The sequence below is a fragment of the Chrysemys picta genome, chromosome 3 (genome assembly GCF_011386835.1).
Source record: "Chrysemys picta bellii isolate R12L10 chromosome 3, ASM1138683v2, whole genome shotgun sequence".
NCBI classification, from domain to species: domain Eukaryota; kingdom Metazoa; phylum Chordata; order Testudines; family Emydidae; genus Chrysemys; species Chrysemys picta.
The window spans coordinates 108202000-108222160 of record NC_088793.1 but is presented as its reverse complement, the minus strand read 5'-3'; the positions used below and the strand labels follow the sequence as shown (position 1 = coordinate 108222160).

At 40.3% G+C, this 20161-nt stretch overlaps 1 protein-coding gene across 10 annotated transcripts in view; it reads right to left on the bottom strand.

Moving 5' to 3' along the window:
• The window catches only part of ADGRG6 (adhesion G protein-coupled receptor G6), a 161322-nt gene that overhangs the window by 137102 nt on the left and 4059 nt on the right, over positions 1-20161 (bottom strand). For all 10 annotated transcript variants that reach the window (XM_065588770.1, XM_008177101.4, XM_065588768.1 and 7 more), the window contains exon 2: positions 16002-16102. In XM_065588770.1, coding sequence (XP_065444842.1) covers positions 16002-16102 — 101 coding nt within the window. The remainder of the gene's footprint in view (positions 1-16001; positions 16103-20161) is intronic.

The window sequence follows — 20161 nt, the reverse complement described above, 5'->3', positions numbered from 1 at the left end:
ATTTAAAAAAAAATTAATACACTCTAACAATGAATAGTCCTTCATTTGTATTCAGAGTAGTGACTACACAGGGAAAATTGATAAGATCACGAGGAAACATAAGTGTATGAAAATAATCTCTATGAAAGAGATTTTACAAATATGGAAAGACTTTTCAGCGATGTTTCCATCACTTGATGCACTCCACTGTTAAATCTGAAAGAATTTAGGCATCCAAATGTAATAGAACAGGAAGTCTTTTCTTAGCATCCAGAGTGCAGCTAATAATTACTTTAATTAAATTGCCAAACGGTCACTCAACATTTAAGTTTTTATAGACGTTCTGTAACAGCTTCAAACACTTCAGAAATGGACAGAGTCAATGAAGGATGAAGCAAGAAAAGGGGATGTCTCAGAGGAGTGGTTCCTTCATGCAGTTTATACTGAGCGCATCAGCTGGAAAAAAAAAAAACAGCTAAGCAAAGAAGGCATGAACTGTTTATAGGTAACAGTCACTAGGTTTTTGGCAAAGGGTCTAGGAAGTACTTACTTGACATTATATTACTGTGAAAAATATGGCTTTATGGTCCAGTGTACACACACACACACATTTTGTATCTATAATCTCACAGGTAATATATCTATATCTATCTAGCTATCTATATATCAGTACATATATATGTAGTGCCCCCTCTCCACCCAGTTACCTTTTTAATGTCAATTTGCTTACAGGTTTTGATGGACAGGTTTGAGTTTTTCTGGATCCCGCCACCCACTTAGCAGGTTGTATTTTTATTTTTTTCTATGAATTCATTTGGTCGTGCCTCCACCCCTCTCACTCCTTCCTGGCAGGGTCACCAGGGCAGCTTGGGAGGAAAACTCCAACCACAGGATAATTCCCACTTACTTGCCAGATAGTTGGAGACTTCCAAGAAATAACACAAACACATACAATATATTTAACACAATAATTATATTAAACAGGAGACAAATATAACATAACAGGGCAAAACACTATTTTTAGGGTTACCGGTGCCCACGCTGATAATACTTGTGACTTTTCCCAGTCACGTGATTCGATGTAGCAAATGTAAGATTAGTGTCCCGTTGGTACACAGGGCCGGCTCCAGGCACCAGCTTCTCAAGCAGGTGCTTGGGGCGGCCGCTCCGGAGAGCGGCGGCACGTCCAGGTATTCTAGGACAATTCGGCGGACGGTCCCTCACTCCTCCTGGGAGTGAAGGACCTCCCGCTGAATTGCCGCTGCAGATCGCGATCGCGGCTTTTTTTAGATTGCGATCGCAGCTTTTTTTTTTCGTTTTGTTTTGGCTGCTTAGGGCGGCCAAAACCCTGGAGCCGGCCCTGTTGGTATGCATACTTTGTTGGAGCCCTTGATGACCTATGATCACAAAATTCTTCTCTGCAGTGGTTTAGCAGTGTGGCTGACTGGGTTCAGTACAGCCCAAAGGACTCACAAGTGGGAGAAGGTGGTAAATCCCTTCACAGGTTTAATATGCAGCAGGTTATAAAATCCCCAAGCTGTTATTCTCTGGCATGAGGACACAGTTCAGGGAGTAGGGGGTCCCCAAAACAAATTCCCTGACTGACTAACTAAAAGATGGTGCACTCACAAACTCCATGAATGATCCTCAGGTTCAGAGATGACTCTGGACTCCTCGGTCACTGCAGAGGGGCTGATGTCTGCTGGCAGGAATCCTCTTCAGGCTGCTTCTGGTCCCAGGATTTCCCCTCACCACAAAGGGATGCAGGACTCAAGGTGCAGATTACACAGCTGTACTAAAATCCAAACTGTAGTCTCCTAGCCCAGCGTCCAGACACACACACAAGTAGGCAGCAGCCCTGGACTAGCAGCCAGAGCAGAGCTGACCATGTGGTGACTGGTCTCCCCTAGGGAGCTGGAGGGCTAACTCAGCCTGGCTGGGGAAGTTTCCCAGCAAAACTCTACAAACTGGGAATCATCAGTGGAGAAGGAAAAGCCCAGCTGAGGGATCTTGCTTTTAGGTCTCTAGAGGCCAGTTCTCAAGGGGAACCCTGCATGCAGGCCTGGGACTCACCAGCTCCCCACACAGCCACTCCTGCGCTTGCCCTGGCTGGCTCCAGACTGACTCAAAAAATGGCTTCTCCCCTTTCCTGAACTCCCTGGGAAGGGCATCTCACTCCCTATTGGTTGCTGTCTTGGCTCCCACTCCCTAGCAGGGTCAGTGTGCCTCTCCCTGAACTGCCAGCAGACAGAGCCCCAGGAATCTAGGTAATTTCCTTGGGGGTTACATATAGAGATGCTTTCTTGAGCCTCGCTGTCACTTTCTAATAGTGACCTTAATTAAAATGCTTTCTGTGAGAAAAATACAGAGCTAAACAAAAGAAGCATTTTCTACTGCTATTGATGCTGCTTCTGTTATTCAGAAAGCAATCATCAACTCTTAACTGAAATACCTGGAGCAGGAGGAGAACACAGTTGACTGTAATTTGCTTTTATGGGTTATTCAGTAATTGACAGAACAGAATATAAACTTTCCAATTTGTAGATAGTTTTATGGCCTGGTCTATGCTATAGCTGTTTTATACTGGTATAAGTGGCTAGTCCCTCCTCCCCACTCCACCCTATGTGGACAAATCCCTGGGTGACATACACCTGCTACTCCACTCCCTATCCTGGCCATTCATGAAGTGGGAATGGGCAGGGGAAGGTGGAGATGGCAGGGATGTCTTTATGCCCTGATGATCCCTGGCTACTGGAACAGCCCCTTGAAGGCAGCTGGGCGTAAGCTTGAGCTACACTGTTGAGGCTGCTCTAACTTGTGATCAGGGGCGGCTCTAGCTTTTTTGCCGCCCCAAGCATGGCAGGCAGGCTGCCTTCGGCTGCATGCCTGTGGGAGGTCTGCCGGTCCCATGGCTTCGTTGTACCCGCTGCCCAATTGCCGCCGAATCCGTGGGACCGGCGGACCTCCCGCAGGCATGCCGCCGAAGGCAGCCTGACTGCCACCCTCGCAGGGACTGGCAAGGCGCCCCTCGCAGTGTGCCGCCCCAGGCACGCGCTTGGAGCGTTGGTGCCTGGAACTGCTGCTGCTTTTGATGCCAGAGACCACGTGGTCACTAGCAGCTCAAGGATCAGGTTACTAAAACTCACTTTTGTCTTATTTGCTCTCCCACTTCCTGAGGTGTGCTGAGAATACTTGAATACAACCAGGATTGGGGCCCTCCATCTCCACAAAGAATTACAAAAAAATTAATTACTAATACAATGGGCAAACATCTCATCTATCCAACAGGTGCATATGATCGATAATAAGGTTAACTAAGCTGTCCTCTAAGAAACAAGTATCATATCATGACAGGCTTTAACAGCTAAAAGAAAAAAAAGTCTAGATTTTGTGGTACAGGAAACCATACCATTACATAACTAGATCTGTTTGTACCATCCAATTTTGCTTGCTTATTTATAGAAAAAAAAATCCCATTTCAGTAGCTCCAGTTCCTCAATTACTCATATCACACACACAAAATTAAGAAGCCAAAAAGGTCTCAGTTTTCTTTCTAACCAATTCTACTTTCAGTTAACGCTATCATTCTGCTTGTATTTTTTCAAGTATATATTATAGGGTTGATTTCTTAAGTAATAATATTTTACAAAGTCAAAAACACAGAAACAGTCAAATCAATCATTTGAGATAATTGCTCAATGCCTAGAGAACACATGAATACATACTTTATTCTACTTAATTTAGACTTCATTCCATAAAATCTTATCCATAGTCTTTGGGGCATTGTAGTGATTGCAGCATTTAGCTGATGTGATTACAGTATGGTTCCTGGGTATCAGCTTCTTTCACATATCTAGTATGAAATATGCTAATATGCTGGAGAATTGGAAAAAGTAGACACCGAAGAAAAATTATTAAAAGATTTTTAAATTCAGATGCAGTTACTAATAGTTTCCTGTAAATCCCAGGCAGGCAATGAGAAACACACACTGAGGCTATGTCTACACTATCACTTATGTTGGTATACCTTATGTCGCTTCGGGGTGTGAATAAGTCACCTCCCTGAGTGACGTAAATTACACCAATCTAAGTGCCAGTGTGGACAGAACTATGTCAATGGGAGAGTTTCTCCTGTCGACATAGTTGCCATTGCTCGTTGGGGGTGAATTAAGTAAATTGACAGGAAATCTCTCTAGTGTAGCCATAGTCTCACTCCTCCATTCCACCCCCTCCACCTAAAAACCACACACTCAGGACTGTGTCTCTTACCACAAATGCCTCTGTGATAACTTCATCCATGAAGTCTTTTTCTCCACCTCATAACCGAGTTCTGATAAAAGATGACCTCAGCTTGATAGAATGGGTTTGTCACTGCACCATTAATTAGAACAGTGAGAAGCCAGAGCATGTATCTGAACAAAACAAGCTCTGTTTAAGATGGGGAATTGCAGTATCCTGACACACATCTTGAACTGTATTCATAATGGAAAAAGGCAGAAACTTGGAAAAAACTATGATCATATTGCACCCTTTAAATAATCAGGCCAGTTGTATTAAGCTCTTTCCACATTTCTATTTTTCTTGCTGGATAAGGGCCCAATCGTGCACATATTTACCACTGGGTGCAGCACTTACTTCCATGAGTTGGCCCTCTGAAGACAATGGGATTACACCTGAATGCCCAGAATAAGTACTTTCAGAACTGAAACCTAAATTTTGATGGGACCTAAAAAAAATCATGCAAAATGATACACAAACATATGAAGTAAATTTTTAACTGTACAGCAGTGTTTTAGGAATATGCTCATTAGTAAACAAAATAAACGTACCCATGAAATAGTAAACATTTTAAATTTTAACTATAAAATATTATTCTAGTAGCTTCAGAATATTAAACAAACAACTGAGTTACAACTGTGAGGGGTTCTATTGCCTCAAATGACTTTTTTTTTCTAAAGAAAAAAAATTATGCCCTACAGTTTCAAGTGCCATGAACAACAATCCAACACAAAACTGAGAAGCTACTGGAGCTATGTAGAACTTACAAAACAGAAAGCTTACGGAATAGAAAGTGATGACAGGAAAACCATAGAGAGGGAAACCTTGAGAATAATTAGCAACAAGTAAAAGAAAATTGTTTCCTAATAACAAAGCAATTATGAATGTACCTCTCAAACTGTGAAAGTCCAAATATGAAAGATGGTGGGACAAAATCCAAAATGAAAGACAGGGAAAAATACTACAAGAAAAGGCAAATTCTGTTTGATTAACTCCTTTGCTAAAAATGACCTTGTCTATTACTAAAGTTGTCACAAATTCATAATTGGTATTATTATTTTTTTTTGAGAGAGAGAGAGAGTAGTTTGATTAGTTGGATGCTCAATTTCTGTCCTTAAGTTTTATCAGACACTGACTACAAATTGTGGTGCATAGTTTGTGCCAACAGCAGGTGCAAGTATTCTCATGTGCCTTATGATATAAAACAGTGGACCCCAACGTGGTGCCTGTGTGTACCATGGCACCCACCAGGGCATTTATGTGTGCCCGCCTAGTGCCCAGCAGGGGAGAGAAGCCACGGCCCCGTGCCTGCTGGGGACAGAGTACTCCGGGGTTGCAGGCTGCGGGCACCGGTGTTCTCTGTCCTCATGGCTTCTCTCCAGCTTCTCTCTGCACTGCCCAGAACTGCCGCCAAAAAACAAACAAACAAACAAAAAAACCCACGCCCCGACTCTGCAGAATGGACAGAATGCTGCCCTGTAGCATGTGCTGCCCCAGGCACGTGCTTGCTCCACTGGTGCCTGGAGCCGGCCCTGTATGTGAGTAATTGTTGGCGCCTGCCACACTCTTCTGAAAACATGAATGTGCTACTGGCCACGAAAAGGTTGGAGACCACGGATCTAAAAGAATAAATGGAGACTCCCACTCTGTAATGGCATGATGCAGGGTGTGGCTCAGCAAGAGACACCAGTCTTGACTGAGGTCTGTGAAGAGCCTAGCTTGCTTAGCAGCACTTGAGTGGTAACATACTTCTAGTAGTAGCACCATAAGTACTGGAACATCGTTCTGTCTCCACACACAAAAAGTGCTGGAAAGGCATTTTGTAGAGTTCCAGTATGACTTGAACCCTATTGCTTAAATATTATTGTGGGCATGATCTGATTTTGACCTAGTATCATTATACATTTTACTGGGTTGTCATTGCTAGATACCATTTTTTGTTCCCTTAGGAGACTTGGAGTCTAATGGCAAGAACCTACCAGGTCTGAATGCTTAAGTTAGGGGGTAGCCACTAGCCACTTCCCCCTCCCCCCATCCCATTGATGCTTCTTTTGTAGCTAATCTTGGGGCAATGGGGTGGTTCACAAGTAGCAGTGATGGGAGGTTGGGGTTATTGTTCACCATGTCATGTTAAAGGCATATCGTTTTCCCTTGTAATTTATTTTTGTGCTGCATAGATATTTCTAGTTAACTGTGTGGAAAAATTTTACAGCCTGTGCTTAACCAACTTTATTTTTTCTTTCAGATGTGAGGAATGGAGGAAATACTGATGGTGCAGCAGCCAGAGGAATAGCAAGTATGACTTTTTATTTATTCAGGTGTATTTATACAAAATCTTAAAATCTGAATGAGTAATTTGATGTATTTTCTATTTTTTCAGCAGTACTAAAATTCTTTCACTCTGCTTGTTTCATTTTTTTGTAAAATAAAAGCCTTTATTTTTAGCAAAGTCCATGTAGTTTGTATAAAGGCAAATCTGTGCTATCTCAGCTATCTCAATGTGGTAGCTGTGATTAAATGCTGACATTATAAATCCAGCATTTACCCACAGTTACCAGACAGTGATCTATGGCCTGGTCCACACTAACCCCCCACTTTGGACTGAGGTACGCAAATTCAGAATTCGAAGTACCTTAGTCCGAACTTACCGCGGATCCAGATGCGGCAGACAAGCTCCCCCGTCGATGCCGCGTACTCCTCTCGCTGAGCTGGAGTACCGGCGTCGACGGCAAGCACTTCCGGGATCGATCCGGGATCGATTTATCGCGTCTAGACAAGACGCGATAAATCGATCCCAGAAGATCGATCGCTTACATCCAGGAGGTAAGTATAGACGTACCCTATGAGGCCCTGAGCCAATGAACATGCACATGTTTATCTTTAATCACCTGAGCAATCCCATTATGTAACCAGATTCAACATCCTATGGAACCACTCATGTGAATAATGTAAGGCATGTGAGTAAGTGCCTGGCATTTATTGACAAATATTGACTCTTTAGTGGGGCCTGGCATTTATTGACAAATATTGACTCTTTAGTGGTACCAAAGTTAATAAAATGGCGGCAGGCACGTGAAATCAGCTATTTTAATTATCCATCCATTACTCATTTTATTTTAAGATATTTGTATGAATATGAATTTGGCAAACTTGCTAGATTTATGTACATATCAGTTCTTACTTGAGGGATTGTCCTATTCTCATCTAAAATTTCTGCTTTATGGTCCAATATTTCTGATGTCAATAATTCATAGTAAAAGGAGAGTAGAATTCTAAAAGATTGATGAATAAAAGATACTGAAATGAAAGCCATTCATCTTGCTAAGGGAACAGATGAGGACTATAGCAACTTGTGAACCTCTTTACAACATAACTTTTATGAGAGGCAATGTGACCTATTGGACTGGACTGTGAGTCAGGAGACTTGAGCTCTATTCTTGTGTCTGCTACAGGGAGCAAACACAAATCATATGTAATTTACAGTTTCCACAAACCATATTTGATGGGATAAGCAGAAAATATTTATTCAAGGTATACTGTTCAACAGGTGCTTTAAAAATATTACTACCCTTCCTGACTGATGCTTTCATCCCTTAGTTTATTTATATAAAGTCTATTTTTGTAACTACTGTGGAACAAAAAGAATTAGCAGAAAGCATAGACCAGGTGTTGCCAATTCCTCTTCAGCTCAGAATTTTCCGTGGTGTTTGGGTGCATTCTACTTTCTGGCTACAGTTCCACATCGGGGGGGAGGGGGAATCCAGCAAGCTTTAAAGGTAATATTTTCAGGTTTAATAGAATAAGTTCAAAACACTTAAAGGGAGATAACAATCAGTTCAATCAAAAATGTATTGTTAAAAAATAAAATAAACAAAGATAATAAGAGGCTGCTTCCTGCACAAATCATCCCAGCTGAGACTTATTTTCACATGAATTAGCTGGTCAAGGCAGGGGTGTATAAAAGAGGCAACTCATAGATTTCAACAAAAGTAAATGTAAATCCATAAATGGTCTCAATGCATACCCCATCAGAGCATAAATCTGGACATTAAACAAATATAGCATAAAGTGCTTATTTTGATATTGCTTTGGACTACATTAAAATGTGAAAGGAAATTAACATGGAAAGGGTATAAATGAAAGTGTTACAGGACTACTAGAGAGAATCTCGGTATTATGCTACCTAACCTCTCAACTTCCATGTACACATGCACATATATTATATTGGGTAGACGCTGAGTGTAAGTGAAAGTGACATTTCTGACTCATACACACAATGAGTACTTAGAAAGTTAGGAAACCTAAAGAAGTTTCAGTTAAAAGGTATCTTTCCAAGAGAGAGTTGAGAAATCAGATATCCTTCCTCTAGCCAGCGGGAAAGCAGATACCTTTTAATTGAAACTTCTTTAGGTTTCCTAACTTTCTAAGTACTCATTGTGTGTATGAGTCAGAAACGTCACTTCCACTTACACACAGCATCCACCCAATACATACACACTTATCCCCACCCCAGTGACGCCAGGAGAGAATTTTCCCAAAGTATTAGTAATTAAGTTATCAAATCATTCCCTGCCTCTCAGCTGTATATGTAGAATTACACTGACTGTTTTGGATAGAATCTTGGCACTTCAATCCTTACTGCACACATGGTGGGAGGGAGAAAGATAAGCAACTCTGCTTTTAGTTGTTTCAGCACTCACTTGGAGATAAGATCTTTGGCCCTTGTTTAGGGTAGGGTGGTTCAGAACAGTTGCAAATACACTGTTCCTGAGTTGTGTAGGCAAGAAAGGCATGTTAAAGATAAAGCTGAATCAATTTTAACAGTAGGTGCACAATACTAGCTTTCCCTGCTAATACACACTATCCTTATCTTAGGGTACGTCTATACTTACCTCCGGGTCCGGCAGTAAGCAATCGATCTTCTGGGATCGATTTATCACGTCTTGTCTAGACGCGATAAATCGATCCCAGATCGATCCGGGAAGTGCTCGCCGTCGACGCCGGTACTCCTGCTCCACGAGAGGAGTACGCAGAGTCAACGGGGGAGCCTGCCTGCCGCGTGTGGACCCGCAGTAAGTTAGAACTAAGATAGTTTGACTTCAGCTACGTGAATAACGTAGCTGAAGTTGCGTATCTTAGTTCGAAGTGGGGGGTTAGTGTGGACCAGCCCTTAGCATGCTTTCTGCCTTGTTCCCTCTCCTCCAAACTTGCTCTCACCAGGCTTCTGTTCATGAGGGGAGGGAGGGAGACATTCAACTCCAGACCTGCTTCACCCTAATCCCACCTTTAGCTGCAATCACCACCTTCCACAGACACCCCCAGACTTGGCTCCTGTATTCCTTACATGGGGATAGGGTCACGTCCCAAACTATTAGCTGTCTCTTTTACATGTGGATAACCCTTCCAATCCCCTGACCTGGCTCCCAGTTTGTGTATATCCAGACCCCTCACTGATTTCTATTCAAGTTATGGGGAAGCGAAGACCTTCCGGACACCCTCTCTTCTCTAACCCTTTTCCTTGAAGAATACAAACAAACAAAAGGGAAATCATGCCTCACCAATCGACTAGAATTCTTTGAGGGGGTCAACAAACATGTGGACCAAGGGGATCCAGTGGATATAGTGTACTTAGATTTTCAGAAAGCCTTTGGCAAGATCCCTCACCAAAGGCTCTTACGCAAAGTAAGCTGCCACGGGATAAGAGAGAGGGTGCTCTCATGGATTGGTAACTGGTTAAAAGATAGGAAACAAAGGATAGGTATGAAGAGTCAGTTTTCAGAATGGAGAGAGGTAAATAGTGGTGTCCCCCAGGGGTCTGTCCTGGGACTAGACCTATTCAACATAAACATAAATGATCTGGAAAAAGGGGTAAACAGTGAGGTGGCAACATTTGCAGATGTTACAAAATTACTAAAGATAGTTAAGACCCAGGCAGACTGCAAAGAGCTACAAAAGGGTCTCTCAAAACTGGGTGACTGGGCAACAAAATGGCAGATGAAATTCAGTGTTGATAAATGCAAAGTAATGCACATTGGAAAGCATAATCCCAACTATACATATAAAATGATGGGGTCTATATTAGCTGTTACCACTCAAGAAAGAGATCTTGGAGTCATTGTGGATAGTTCTCTGAAAACATCCACTCAATGTGCAGCAGCAGTCAAAAAAGCAAACAGAATGCTGGGAATAATTAAGAAAGGGACAGAAAATATCATGTTGCCGCTATATAAATATCTGGTATGCCCACATCTTGAATACTGTGTGCAGATGTGGTTGACCCATCTCAAAAAAGATATATTGGAACTGGAAAAGGTTCAGAAAAGGGCAACAAAAATGATTAGGGGTATGGAACGGCTTCCATATAAGAAGAGATTAATAAAACTGGGACTTTTCAATTTGGAAAAGAGATGGGTAAGGGGAGATATGATTGAGGTCTATAAAATCATGACTGGTGTAGAGAAAGTAGATAAGGAAGTGTTGTTTACTACTTCTGATAACACAAGAACTAGGGGTCACCAAATGAAATTAATAGGCAGCAGGTTTAAAACAAATAAAAGGAAGTATTTCTTCACACAATGCACAGTCAACCTGTGGAACTCCTTGCCAGAGGATGTTGTGAAGGCCAAGACTATACGAGGGTTAAAAAAAGAACTAGACAAATTCATGGAGGACAGGTCCATCAATGGCTATTAGCCAGGATGGGTAGGGATGGTGTCTCTAGCCTCTGTTTGCCAGAAGCTGGGAATGAGTGACAGGGGATGGATCACTTGATGATTACCTGTTCTGTTCATTCCCTCTGGGGCACCTGGAATTGGCCACTGTTGGAAGACAGGATACTGGGCTAGATGGTCTGACCCAGTAGGGCCATTCTTATGTTCTTATGTTCAAATAATAAATATTTTTAAATAGCCAGTGGAAAGACTAACATGGTTCCCTACACTCCAATGACCACCACTACCTGTGATATCACATGACACACAGTTACTCTTCTCCCTACATCTAGTTCTATGGGCCTAACTGAAAACCCATTGAAGTCAACTGAAAGACTGAAGTCAATGGAAAGATGGCTACTGACATTAAAGGGCTTCAGATCAGGCTCTACCACAGGTTGGGTGATATCAGCTGCAACACAGTGGTTGCGTATTAGCACTAGAGTGGGATATAGTATGGAACTACTGTAACTATAGTTTCCTTCTATGTATGTTTATTTTTAAAATATCTTTTCCACATCCTGTATAACATTAAAATTGATTAAGCTGTAGTTAAGGTTGTAGATTTATAGCATTTACTTAAAGGGATAAAAATTCTTAAGAGAATGTTGCAAGTCCCTCAAAAGGCACAAACATTAGAAAAGCTGGAAATTCAATGAAGAGATTATACTTAAAAAAATAAATTGGAAAGCAAATATGCAGTTCGAAACACACATTTAAGGTCACCTAAACGACCTTGGTTCTGCTCCTGTATTACAATCTATAGAGCAATCAAAATCAGGAAACAATCCTATCCTAAACACCAGACATCTTCCTATGCATCCACAACTACAACTGAGAAGTGATCTAACTGAATTCTTGTTGAAAGGTTAATTATATATTTCTGATGACTCCTTGTTGTTTTTATGTATTTCTGAGACGATTGAACCCCAATGTTTTTACTTCACTAGATCAAACTACTTCAGCCTTATTTAAGATGATATGAGGTTACTGTAAAAAGACAGACTTTTACATCTCTTCACTAAAAATGTCCTTATTTAAGCCAACCATTCAGTACAATTTCCCAAATGCATGTAGGGTTTCTATGGCAAAGAACATTGTCATCCTGTGAGATATATCTGGATCTCCCAATTTCCTAAATGCTGAATCAAAATTCAGATAGACTTTATGCCAATGTTCAGGGGACCAACTTACATATTGTTGACATATTGTACAAAAACAAAGCCAGGGAATTCAGAGTCTCTCAGCTACATAAATGTGATGGATTTAAACCATCCTTATTAAAAACTCTATCATCATCATCATCATCATCATCACCACAACTCCCAGCTCTTTCATAGTGTTTTTCATCAGCAGATCTCAAAGCACTTTATAAGGGAGCTAATGATCATTAGTCTCATTTTTACAGATGTGGAAAGTAAGGCACAGAGTGGGGATGTGACTTTCCCACAGCCACCCAGCAGTCTAGTAGCAGAGCCAGGAATAGGTCTTCTGAGTCCCCAGCCAGTGCCCTATAACTAGGCCACACTCCTCATAACATCACTCTCCTATGTGCAAGATGCAACAGGTGCATAGGGTAGAACAGAACAGAGTTCAGGCTATTGGGGATGATATTCCTTGTGCATTTCTACACTTTAAAAGAGGTGGAAAGTGCACTTCCTTAACTTTGAATGAGGTGTTTTTTGTTTTGGTTTGTTTTTTATACTGATTTTTAAGAGCACCGTAATCAATGGTCCAGTTGCCCAAATTAAAGAAGAAATATTGAGCTCTTTGTATATCTCAAGCTGGCAGCCTTACACTGGGAAAAGAGACACTATTTCTCATCCTGTTGGTAAATACAGATCCTCAGCGGATGTAAATTGTCATAGCTCCATTAAAAGTCAATGATCTATGACAATTTACAGCAGCTGAGGATTTGTCCCATGATCTTCCAGGACCTGATCCAAAGCACATTGTATATCAAGATTGCAAGTTTTTGCAAAAGACATGCTTTAATTCAAACAGGAATTAATTCAGGAAAGTCCTCATGGCCTATGTTAGACTGAAGGTCAGACTACAAGATCAGAGGTCCCTTCTGACCTTAAAATCTATGAATCCTTGGGAGTGTTTCCACTGACTTCAATGTGCTTTTGAGCAGGTCTATATTAGGGTAATTCACTGAGCTATTGCACCTGTCTTTCAGTATGTTTGCATTTAACTAGCCAATTCATAAAAAAGGAGCTGTTCACCTTAAATAGCTGCTGACACATCACAGAAAACTCTGAACAAACATTCTATTTAGAATCAGAGGGGTAGCCATGTTAGTCTTGATCTGTAAAAAGCAACAGAGAGTCCTGTGGCACCTTTAAGACTGTTAGTCTTAAAGGTGCCACAGGACTCTCTGTTGCATTCTATTTAGAGACAATTCTGCTACTATTATAGGTTTTCTGATGTGTTTATTCCTCCCTTGAATTTTCTTTCTGAAAACAGGCCTGATTCTGCATCCTTAAGCAAGCAAAACTCTCACTGTAAAATTATTACTTTTGCATTTGTGCCCCGACAAAGGCATGACTGACTTTTTTTGCCTTGACTACCAGCCCTATAGTTAATCCATGAGAAAGGCATCTGATTATCATCATCCTTCCACATATCTAACCTCCGCTAGTCAAAGTGCAAAAAAATCAATAGCTTTCTGAGATCACGGATCACTAGTGAAGCTGTCTGAATGTCAGATTTTATGATATTTATTCTATTGCATTAACTTCAGTAGTATTTAAGTTAACATTAACATTCTGGATACCATGTGTGTCCAAAGCCAAACTGACATACATCTTTAGTAAAAAGAAAAAAACATGGCAAAGAATCTGTAATGCATTAAAAGGGCTGTTGTCATCTGCTTAGTACACCTCAAATAGCAAAACTTCTATTAAAAAGTACAAAGAAAAGTGGGGAAGGTTAGTATATGGCAGCTCTAGTTTATAGCCTAACAAAGAAGAAACACACACCTGTGAGTTGCAAGGACAGCATTAACAATGAAAACCTAAGGGTCTGAAGACAGGTCCACTGAAATGACATCACAGGAGACGTAAATGTCTCGTTTTCATTTCAATAGTGTTAACAACAAATTTTGCTTGTGACCTGCTTCACTGCTGAACAGCAAACATATCTGTCTGTTGAAATTGTTTATTCCTGGCTATCCTATCTAAAGTGTCTGATGATTGATGTTCCATTAATTGAAAAATAATGTACAACAGAAAACTCCTGCCTATATACATTCACATTTGAATAGCAATAAAGGGATTAACACATAAAACACAAGTTTTCTTTTTAGCCAAAAGACACAGGAGAAACAAAACAAAACAGAACCATAAAAATTGACAAGTATCAGATCAGTGAATTCAAAACAAAATGCCCGATTAACAAGTATGCAGTGTTGTTGTAGCTGTGTTGGTCCCAGGATATGAGAGAGACAAGGTGTGTGAGGGAATATGTTTTATTGGGCCAATTTCTGATGGTGACCTGAAGAAGAGCTCTGTGTAAGCTCGAAAGCTTGTCTCTCTCACCAACAGAAGTTGGTCCCATAAACAATATTATCTTACCCACCTTGTCTCTGTGATTATCAAGTGCATTCTGGCTTCTTTGTACCACTCCACTGGCATTAAGCAACCTTAAAGTTGGTGTAGCCAGTCGCTGGCATATATGCCCCTGCAAATGAGGGATCTTGCAATGGTACAGAGCCATTGTACTGTAGTGGCTCCGGATCCTTCCAGTGACCAGCTTAGGGAGACTGGCTGAGGCATCCTTGTGCCCCAGCATTCCACAACTGCCAGACACAGCACCCACTAAACAGTTGATGAAAATTAGATCAGTTCCCCAGTTCGTTTATTTTACACTAAGGACCAGACTGGCAGCCGGAGAGCTCAAAATCAAGGGGATTCAAATAGGACCTCTGCACACCCCAGCTGTGCTGAGCACTACTCAGCTACAGCAGACAGTCTGGCCCCAAATGTAGACTTGTGTCTATAATATTTTATCTAGGTTTAAAAAGTACATCACTTAAACTGTTGTGCAGTTGGAACTCTGAATGTGCAGCTTGGACAGTTTAACAAATACATAACCTCTGATGAAATTTCAAAGCTCCTTACTTGTTTGTTTTAAAAAAAACCAGAACATCTCTATATATTCCACCCTGTTTTTCAGATATAGTATGGTCTTTCCAATGGGAAGTTAGTAACTGGAAAAATTCCTATTTGATATGGAATTAGCATGCCACAATCTGCTCCAAGGTTTTCTTATGCTCAAGAACTGTGCAGTAAACTGCTGAAACTCCTAAAATACTTTCTGCACCAATGGTCAGGAAAAGGCATTTGGTAAATCAAATCTCTAGGTCTTCAGTTTACAGACAATAATTTCAAGATATTACAAAATTCTGCACTCACCAGTTTCTACAGACTGACAAAGGCTGAGTTTTTAATTAAATGTCCTATCCAGTATATGATTGTTCTATGTTCATATGGATTTTTGAAGCAATTTTTATATCATTCAAATTTCATGTTCACAAACTATTTTAAGATTAATCATCATTATCCTTCATTTACAGTTTTTAAGGTCAACTTATTTGCGATGTGAAGAGTCACTACATTACGCACACACATGCCCACATGCCCAAATTTGGAAAAATATTTAAGTATCACATCTTATTCTGTCAATAGAGGAAGCAGAAATGAATGAGAAAATTAGAAGAGATGCAAGAACTTACAAAGAAAAATCAGAAGAAAGGATCAAGCAAATAACTCAAAGTCAAGGTTCACAATTAGCTGAAGAAAAAGAAATGGCAGGGATGGATGAGTGAAATACTATTTCAAAAACAGGTAAACTGAACCTTGGCAATAGTGTAAAACATAAATCAAACTATCAAATTACAATGTAATCAAAATATTAAATTGTGAATGTAACAGAAATACATAATACAGCCATACATAAGACTAGCTCTTGTTCATCAAAATTGGGACCATGATCTTTTTATTGGAAAGAGATGATAGTTTGCTCACTTACCCAAATTCTGCAGACATATCATGTAGATAGTAAATAAATACAGAAAGTGCTGCAGCTTCCATTTCCAGTGATAGCACCACATATCACTCACAGGTGACATCCTGTGAAGCAAGAAAGCAACTGTTTAGGAAACCTTTAATAAAGCCAAAACTTGATTTTTTCAATAATAATTAAGATATTGCTATTATTACACCAGCAGTTGAAAAATAGAATCTTCCTTAGAATCTTGCTTTAAAAGAATGTTGTCTCTCGTCTTTATATGGCGGGTAAAAGACAAGGTGTTCATATATAGACAGGCAAGCCAGAAGATGGACTGTGGTTGGGTCTGTGGGCCATGCATGATGGGTAAGTGATTTGCTTATTACAGTTTGTAGCCCATATTCAAAACACATAGGGTGGATGATGTAAAAGGGATATGGTCTATATGTTGAGACTGGGCAGGAATATGGATGGAGTTAAGGTTCTTTTTAGAATTTGCCATGCACTGGCATGTATTATAGACAATATGAAGAGTGCATTTGAATATTTACCTTTCTTCCCATAACTGTTCTTTCCTACACTTTTCAGTCTTACGGTTTTTATAGCTGTAACATTCCTTGGTTTACATTTTGTACAATAAATAGGAAAGGGAAAGGTAACAGCCCTCCTGTGTACAGTACTATAAAATCCCTCCTGGCCAGAGACTCCAAAATCCTTTTACCTGTAAAGGGTTAAGAAGCTCAGGTAACCTGGCTGACACCTGACCCAAAGGACCAATAAGGGGACAAGATACTTTCAAATCTTGGTGGGGGGGGGAAGGCTTTTGTTTGTGCTCTTTGTTTTGGGGGTTGTTCGCTCTTGGGACTGAGAGGGACCAGACATCAATCCAGGCTCTCCAAATATTTCTGAACAAGTCTCTCATATTTCCAACTTGTAAGAAACAGCCAGGCAAGGCGTGTTAGTTTTTATCTTTGTTTTCTCAACTTGTAAATGTACCTTTTTGCTAGAGTGTTTATCTCTGTTTGCTGTAACTTTGAACCTAAGGCTAGAGGGGATTCCTCTGGGCTCTTTAAGTTTGATTACCCTGTAAAGTTAGTTTCCATCCTGATTTTACAGAGATGATTTTTACCTTTTTCTTTAATTAAAAGCCTTCTTTTTAAGAACCTGATTGATTTTTCCTTGTTTTTAGATCCAAGGGGGTTGGATCTTGATCCACCAGGAGTTGGTGGGAGGTGGGAGGGGGGATGTTTAATTTCTCCTTGTTTTAAGATCCAAGGGGTTTGGATCTGTATTCACCAGGGAATTGGTGAAGAGTCTCTCAAGGCTACCCAGGGAAGGGAATTAGCACATTTGGGAGTGGTGGCAGCGGACCAGATCTAAGCTGGTAGTTAAGCTTAGAAGTGTTCATGCAGGCCCCCACATTTATACCCTAAAGTTCAGAGTGGGGAAGCAGCGTTGACAGTAGACAATATTCAAAACACATAGGGTGGATGATGTAAAAGGGATATGGTCTGTATGTTGAGACTGGGCAGGAATATGGGTGGAGTTAAGGTTCTTTTTAGAATTTGCCATGCACTGACATGTATTATAGACAATATGAAGAGTGCATTTGAATATTTACCTTTCTTCCCATAACTGTTCTTTCCTACACTTTTCAGTCTTACGGTTTTTATAGCTGTAACATTCCTTGGTTTACATTGTGTACAGTAAATAGGAACCTTAACTTAAAAAGGTAATATTTTCTGTCTGTCAGTGTCCAGAGGCCCAATCCTATTCTCACTGAAATCAATTAGATTCTTGATATTTAATACAATAAATACAAAAATAGTTTGGCCAATTCTACTTGCATTCCTTTGCCTTCAAAACATATATGACAATTTTTAGGCCAAATCAAAATGTTCCTAGCTAAAATTATGGTGTGAGGAAGCTGGACAAGCAAGAAATAAGGCTTATAATGGAACTTAGCCCCAACCTTTACTATGGAAATATAATCATGGATCCAAAATTAATTGTAACCTATTATATGGCTTTCTCTTTTTATGCAACAACTCAGCAACAAGCAACAGCAAAGAAGAAATAGTGAAACACAGCTCACATATTATATTGAGCAACACCATTCCCATCCTATTTTGTACTGACAGCCTATAACTGGCCTTTTTCCAGTAAGAAAATGTTCAGTTATATTGAGGGGACAGAGGGAGGGAGGAAACAGGATGGACTGGCAAGAACACTGAACTAACAGTAATGAAAAAACATCATCACACACAAATGTCTGCCAGGGTAGTGAAATATTAAATAAATTGACCCAAAAGACATTTGGATGAACTTTAATGCCATTTGTCAGGCTGTGAATGCGAGGAGGTTAGTGAGAGAAAAAACACCAGGCAGTTAAACCACATATCATAAAAACCTGTCCTTTTTAAACATATGGAAATCTTTTCTCTTTCCCCACTCCACATATATTGCTTTAAAACTGATAGGGAAAGCCGGGGGTAAATTTAAAATCTTGTCCACTAATGGGTCTTCTAGCTTTTGAAAGAAAAAAATTTAAACACCAACAAGCCTAGATGAGTAAGCATCCTAAAATAATCGACTGATGAAACAACTAATGTTGCAAGTTTAAAAGTAATAGTTCTTCCCTGAACCATATGCTACAGACCTAGGCAAATAACATTTCATGAGATCAACTGTTGTGTATGGATTGTAGGAAAACCTAACTGGTGTTCTCTAATATGAGTATCTGACTACAAGAAGGTCCAATTCTTTATTGAAAGTTTTGTTAAATTATTAACTTGAAGCTGATTTATTTTTCTGAGATATGGTAAAATTAAACTTTAAAAGTTTTAAAGACAAGCACAGAACATTCAGGGCTCTGAAATACAAGAATCTCTTTGATGAAGCCAGATACAGCAGAATAAGCAGATTACTAGACAATAGAAATATTGTCCTCCAACTCAGTGGTCCATAAATTCTTGTTAGCATCTCAGACAACAGAATGCCAAGACTTTGGGAGCTGTACACTATGCAAAAAATAATTTTCATACATATACAGATACCCTAAATAGTCCCCCAGAAAGTTGCTGTTGATGAAAATCTACCCTGCTGAGACAACAAAATAAATCATATATACAGTGATGCAATTAAAATCTCAACATTTGCCAATTGGGGTGGTGACTGTAACAGGAAATCTTCTATTTCAAATACAGGAAGATACTGCTGTTTCTACAAGAACAAAGTGTTGAATATTTAATGGCAGCCACTGACAGAGTAAAATTTTAGCATGATGCACAGGACTTTCACTAATGCCAGTAGAATTCGCAGAGCCATCAGACTGAATTTCTGAGCAGAGGTAGCATTACCAGTCTGTCAAACAATCAGAACAATTCTACTGGACTTGAAAGAAACCTGGTTTTGTCTCCATCATATCTGTATATCTTCAAAGTGCTGTATACACATTAACACTCTTGAGACCTCTGTGAGCTACGTATCTACATATTACAGATTGGAAAAGTTGAGAAACAGACATTGTAACTTGCTCAAGACCATGCAGCAAAAGGAGTACAACTCAAGAGTTTCTCGTGCCTAGTTCTGTGCTAAATCCACTGGACTACATTGTCTCTGGTGACTACCTACTTCTAAAAAGCCTTGTGTTGTTCTGATTCTCTCAAAACTGACCAAACTAAACTGATCCTATAAGACTTAAATAATAATAACAACAACTACAACAACGTTGGGGTTTTTTGTACTGTTGTAGTGCCTAGAAGCCAGAATCCCATTGTGCTAGTCAAGGACAGCATATGAACCCTTCCCCTTCCTCCTGTGTCACCCCCCCCCCCCCCGCAACTTTCCCCCCCGGAGGTGTAGAGATATGGGCTATTGCTCAAGGCACCAAGGGTCATCAAATGCCATAGCATTATGCGACTCAGTGTTGAGCAACCAAAGGTACAGTGTCCTTTTGAACGGGCAAATCAGCAAAGCACACACCCTCAATGATGCTCTACCTCAGGGATCTATGCTAGCTCCCTTACTCTTCAAAATCGGCATTAATGACTTACCTGAAACAATTGTGCATACGTTCATTTACGCTAACAATATTGGGCTTGTGGTACAAGGCAAATAATCATCACCATCAGCAATACCCTCTCATTTGTCCTTATGCAGGGGTGAAAGTAAGTCCAGTG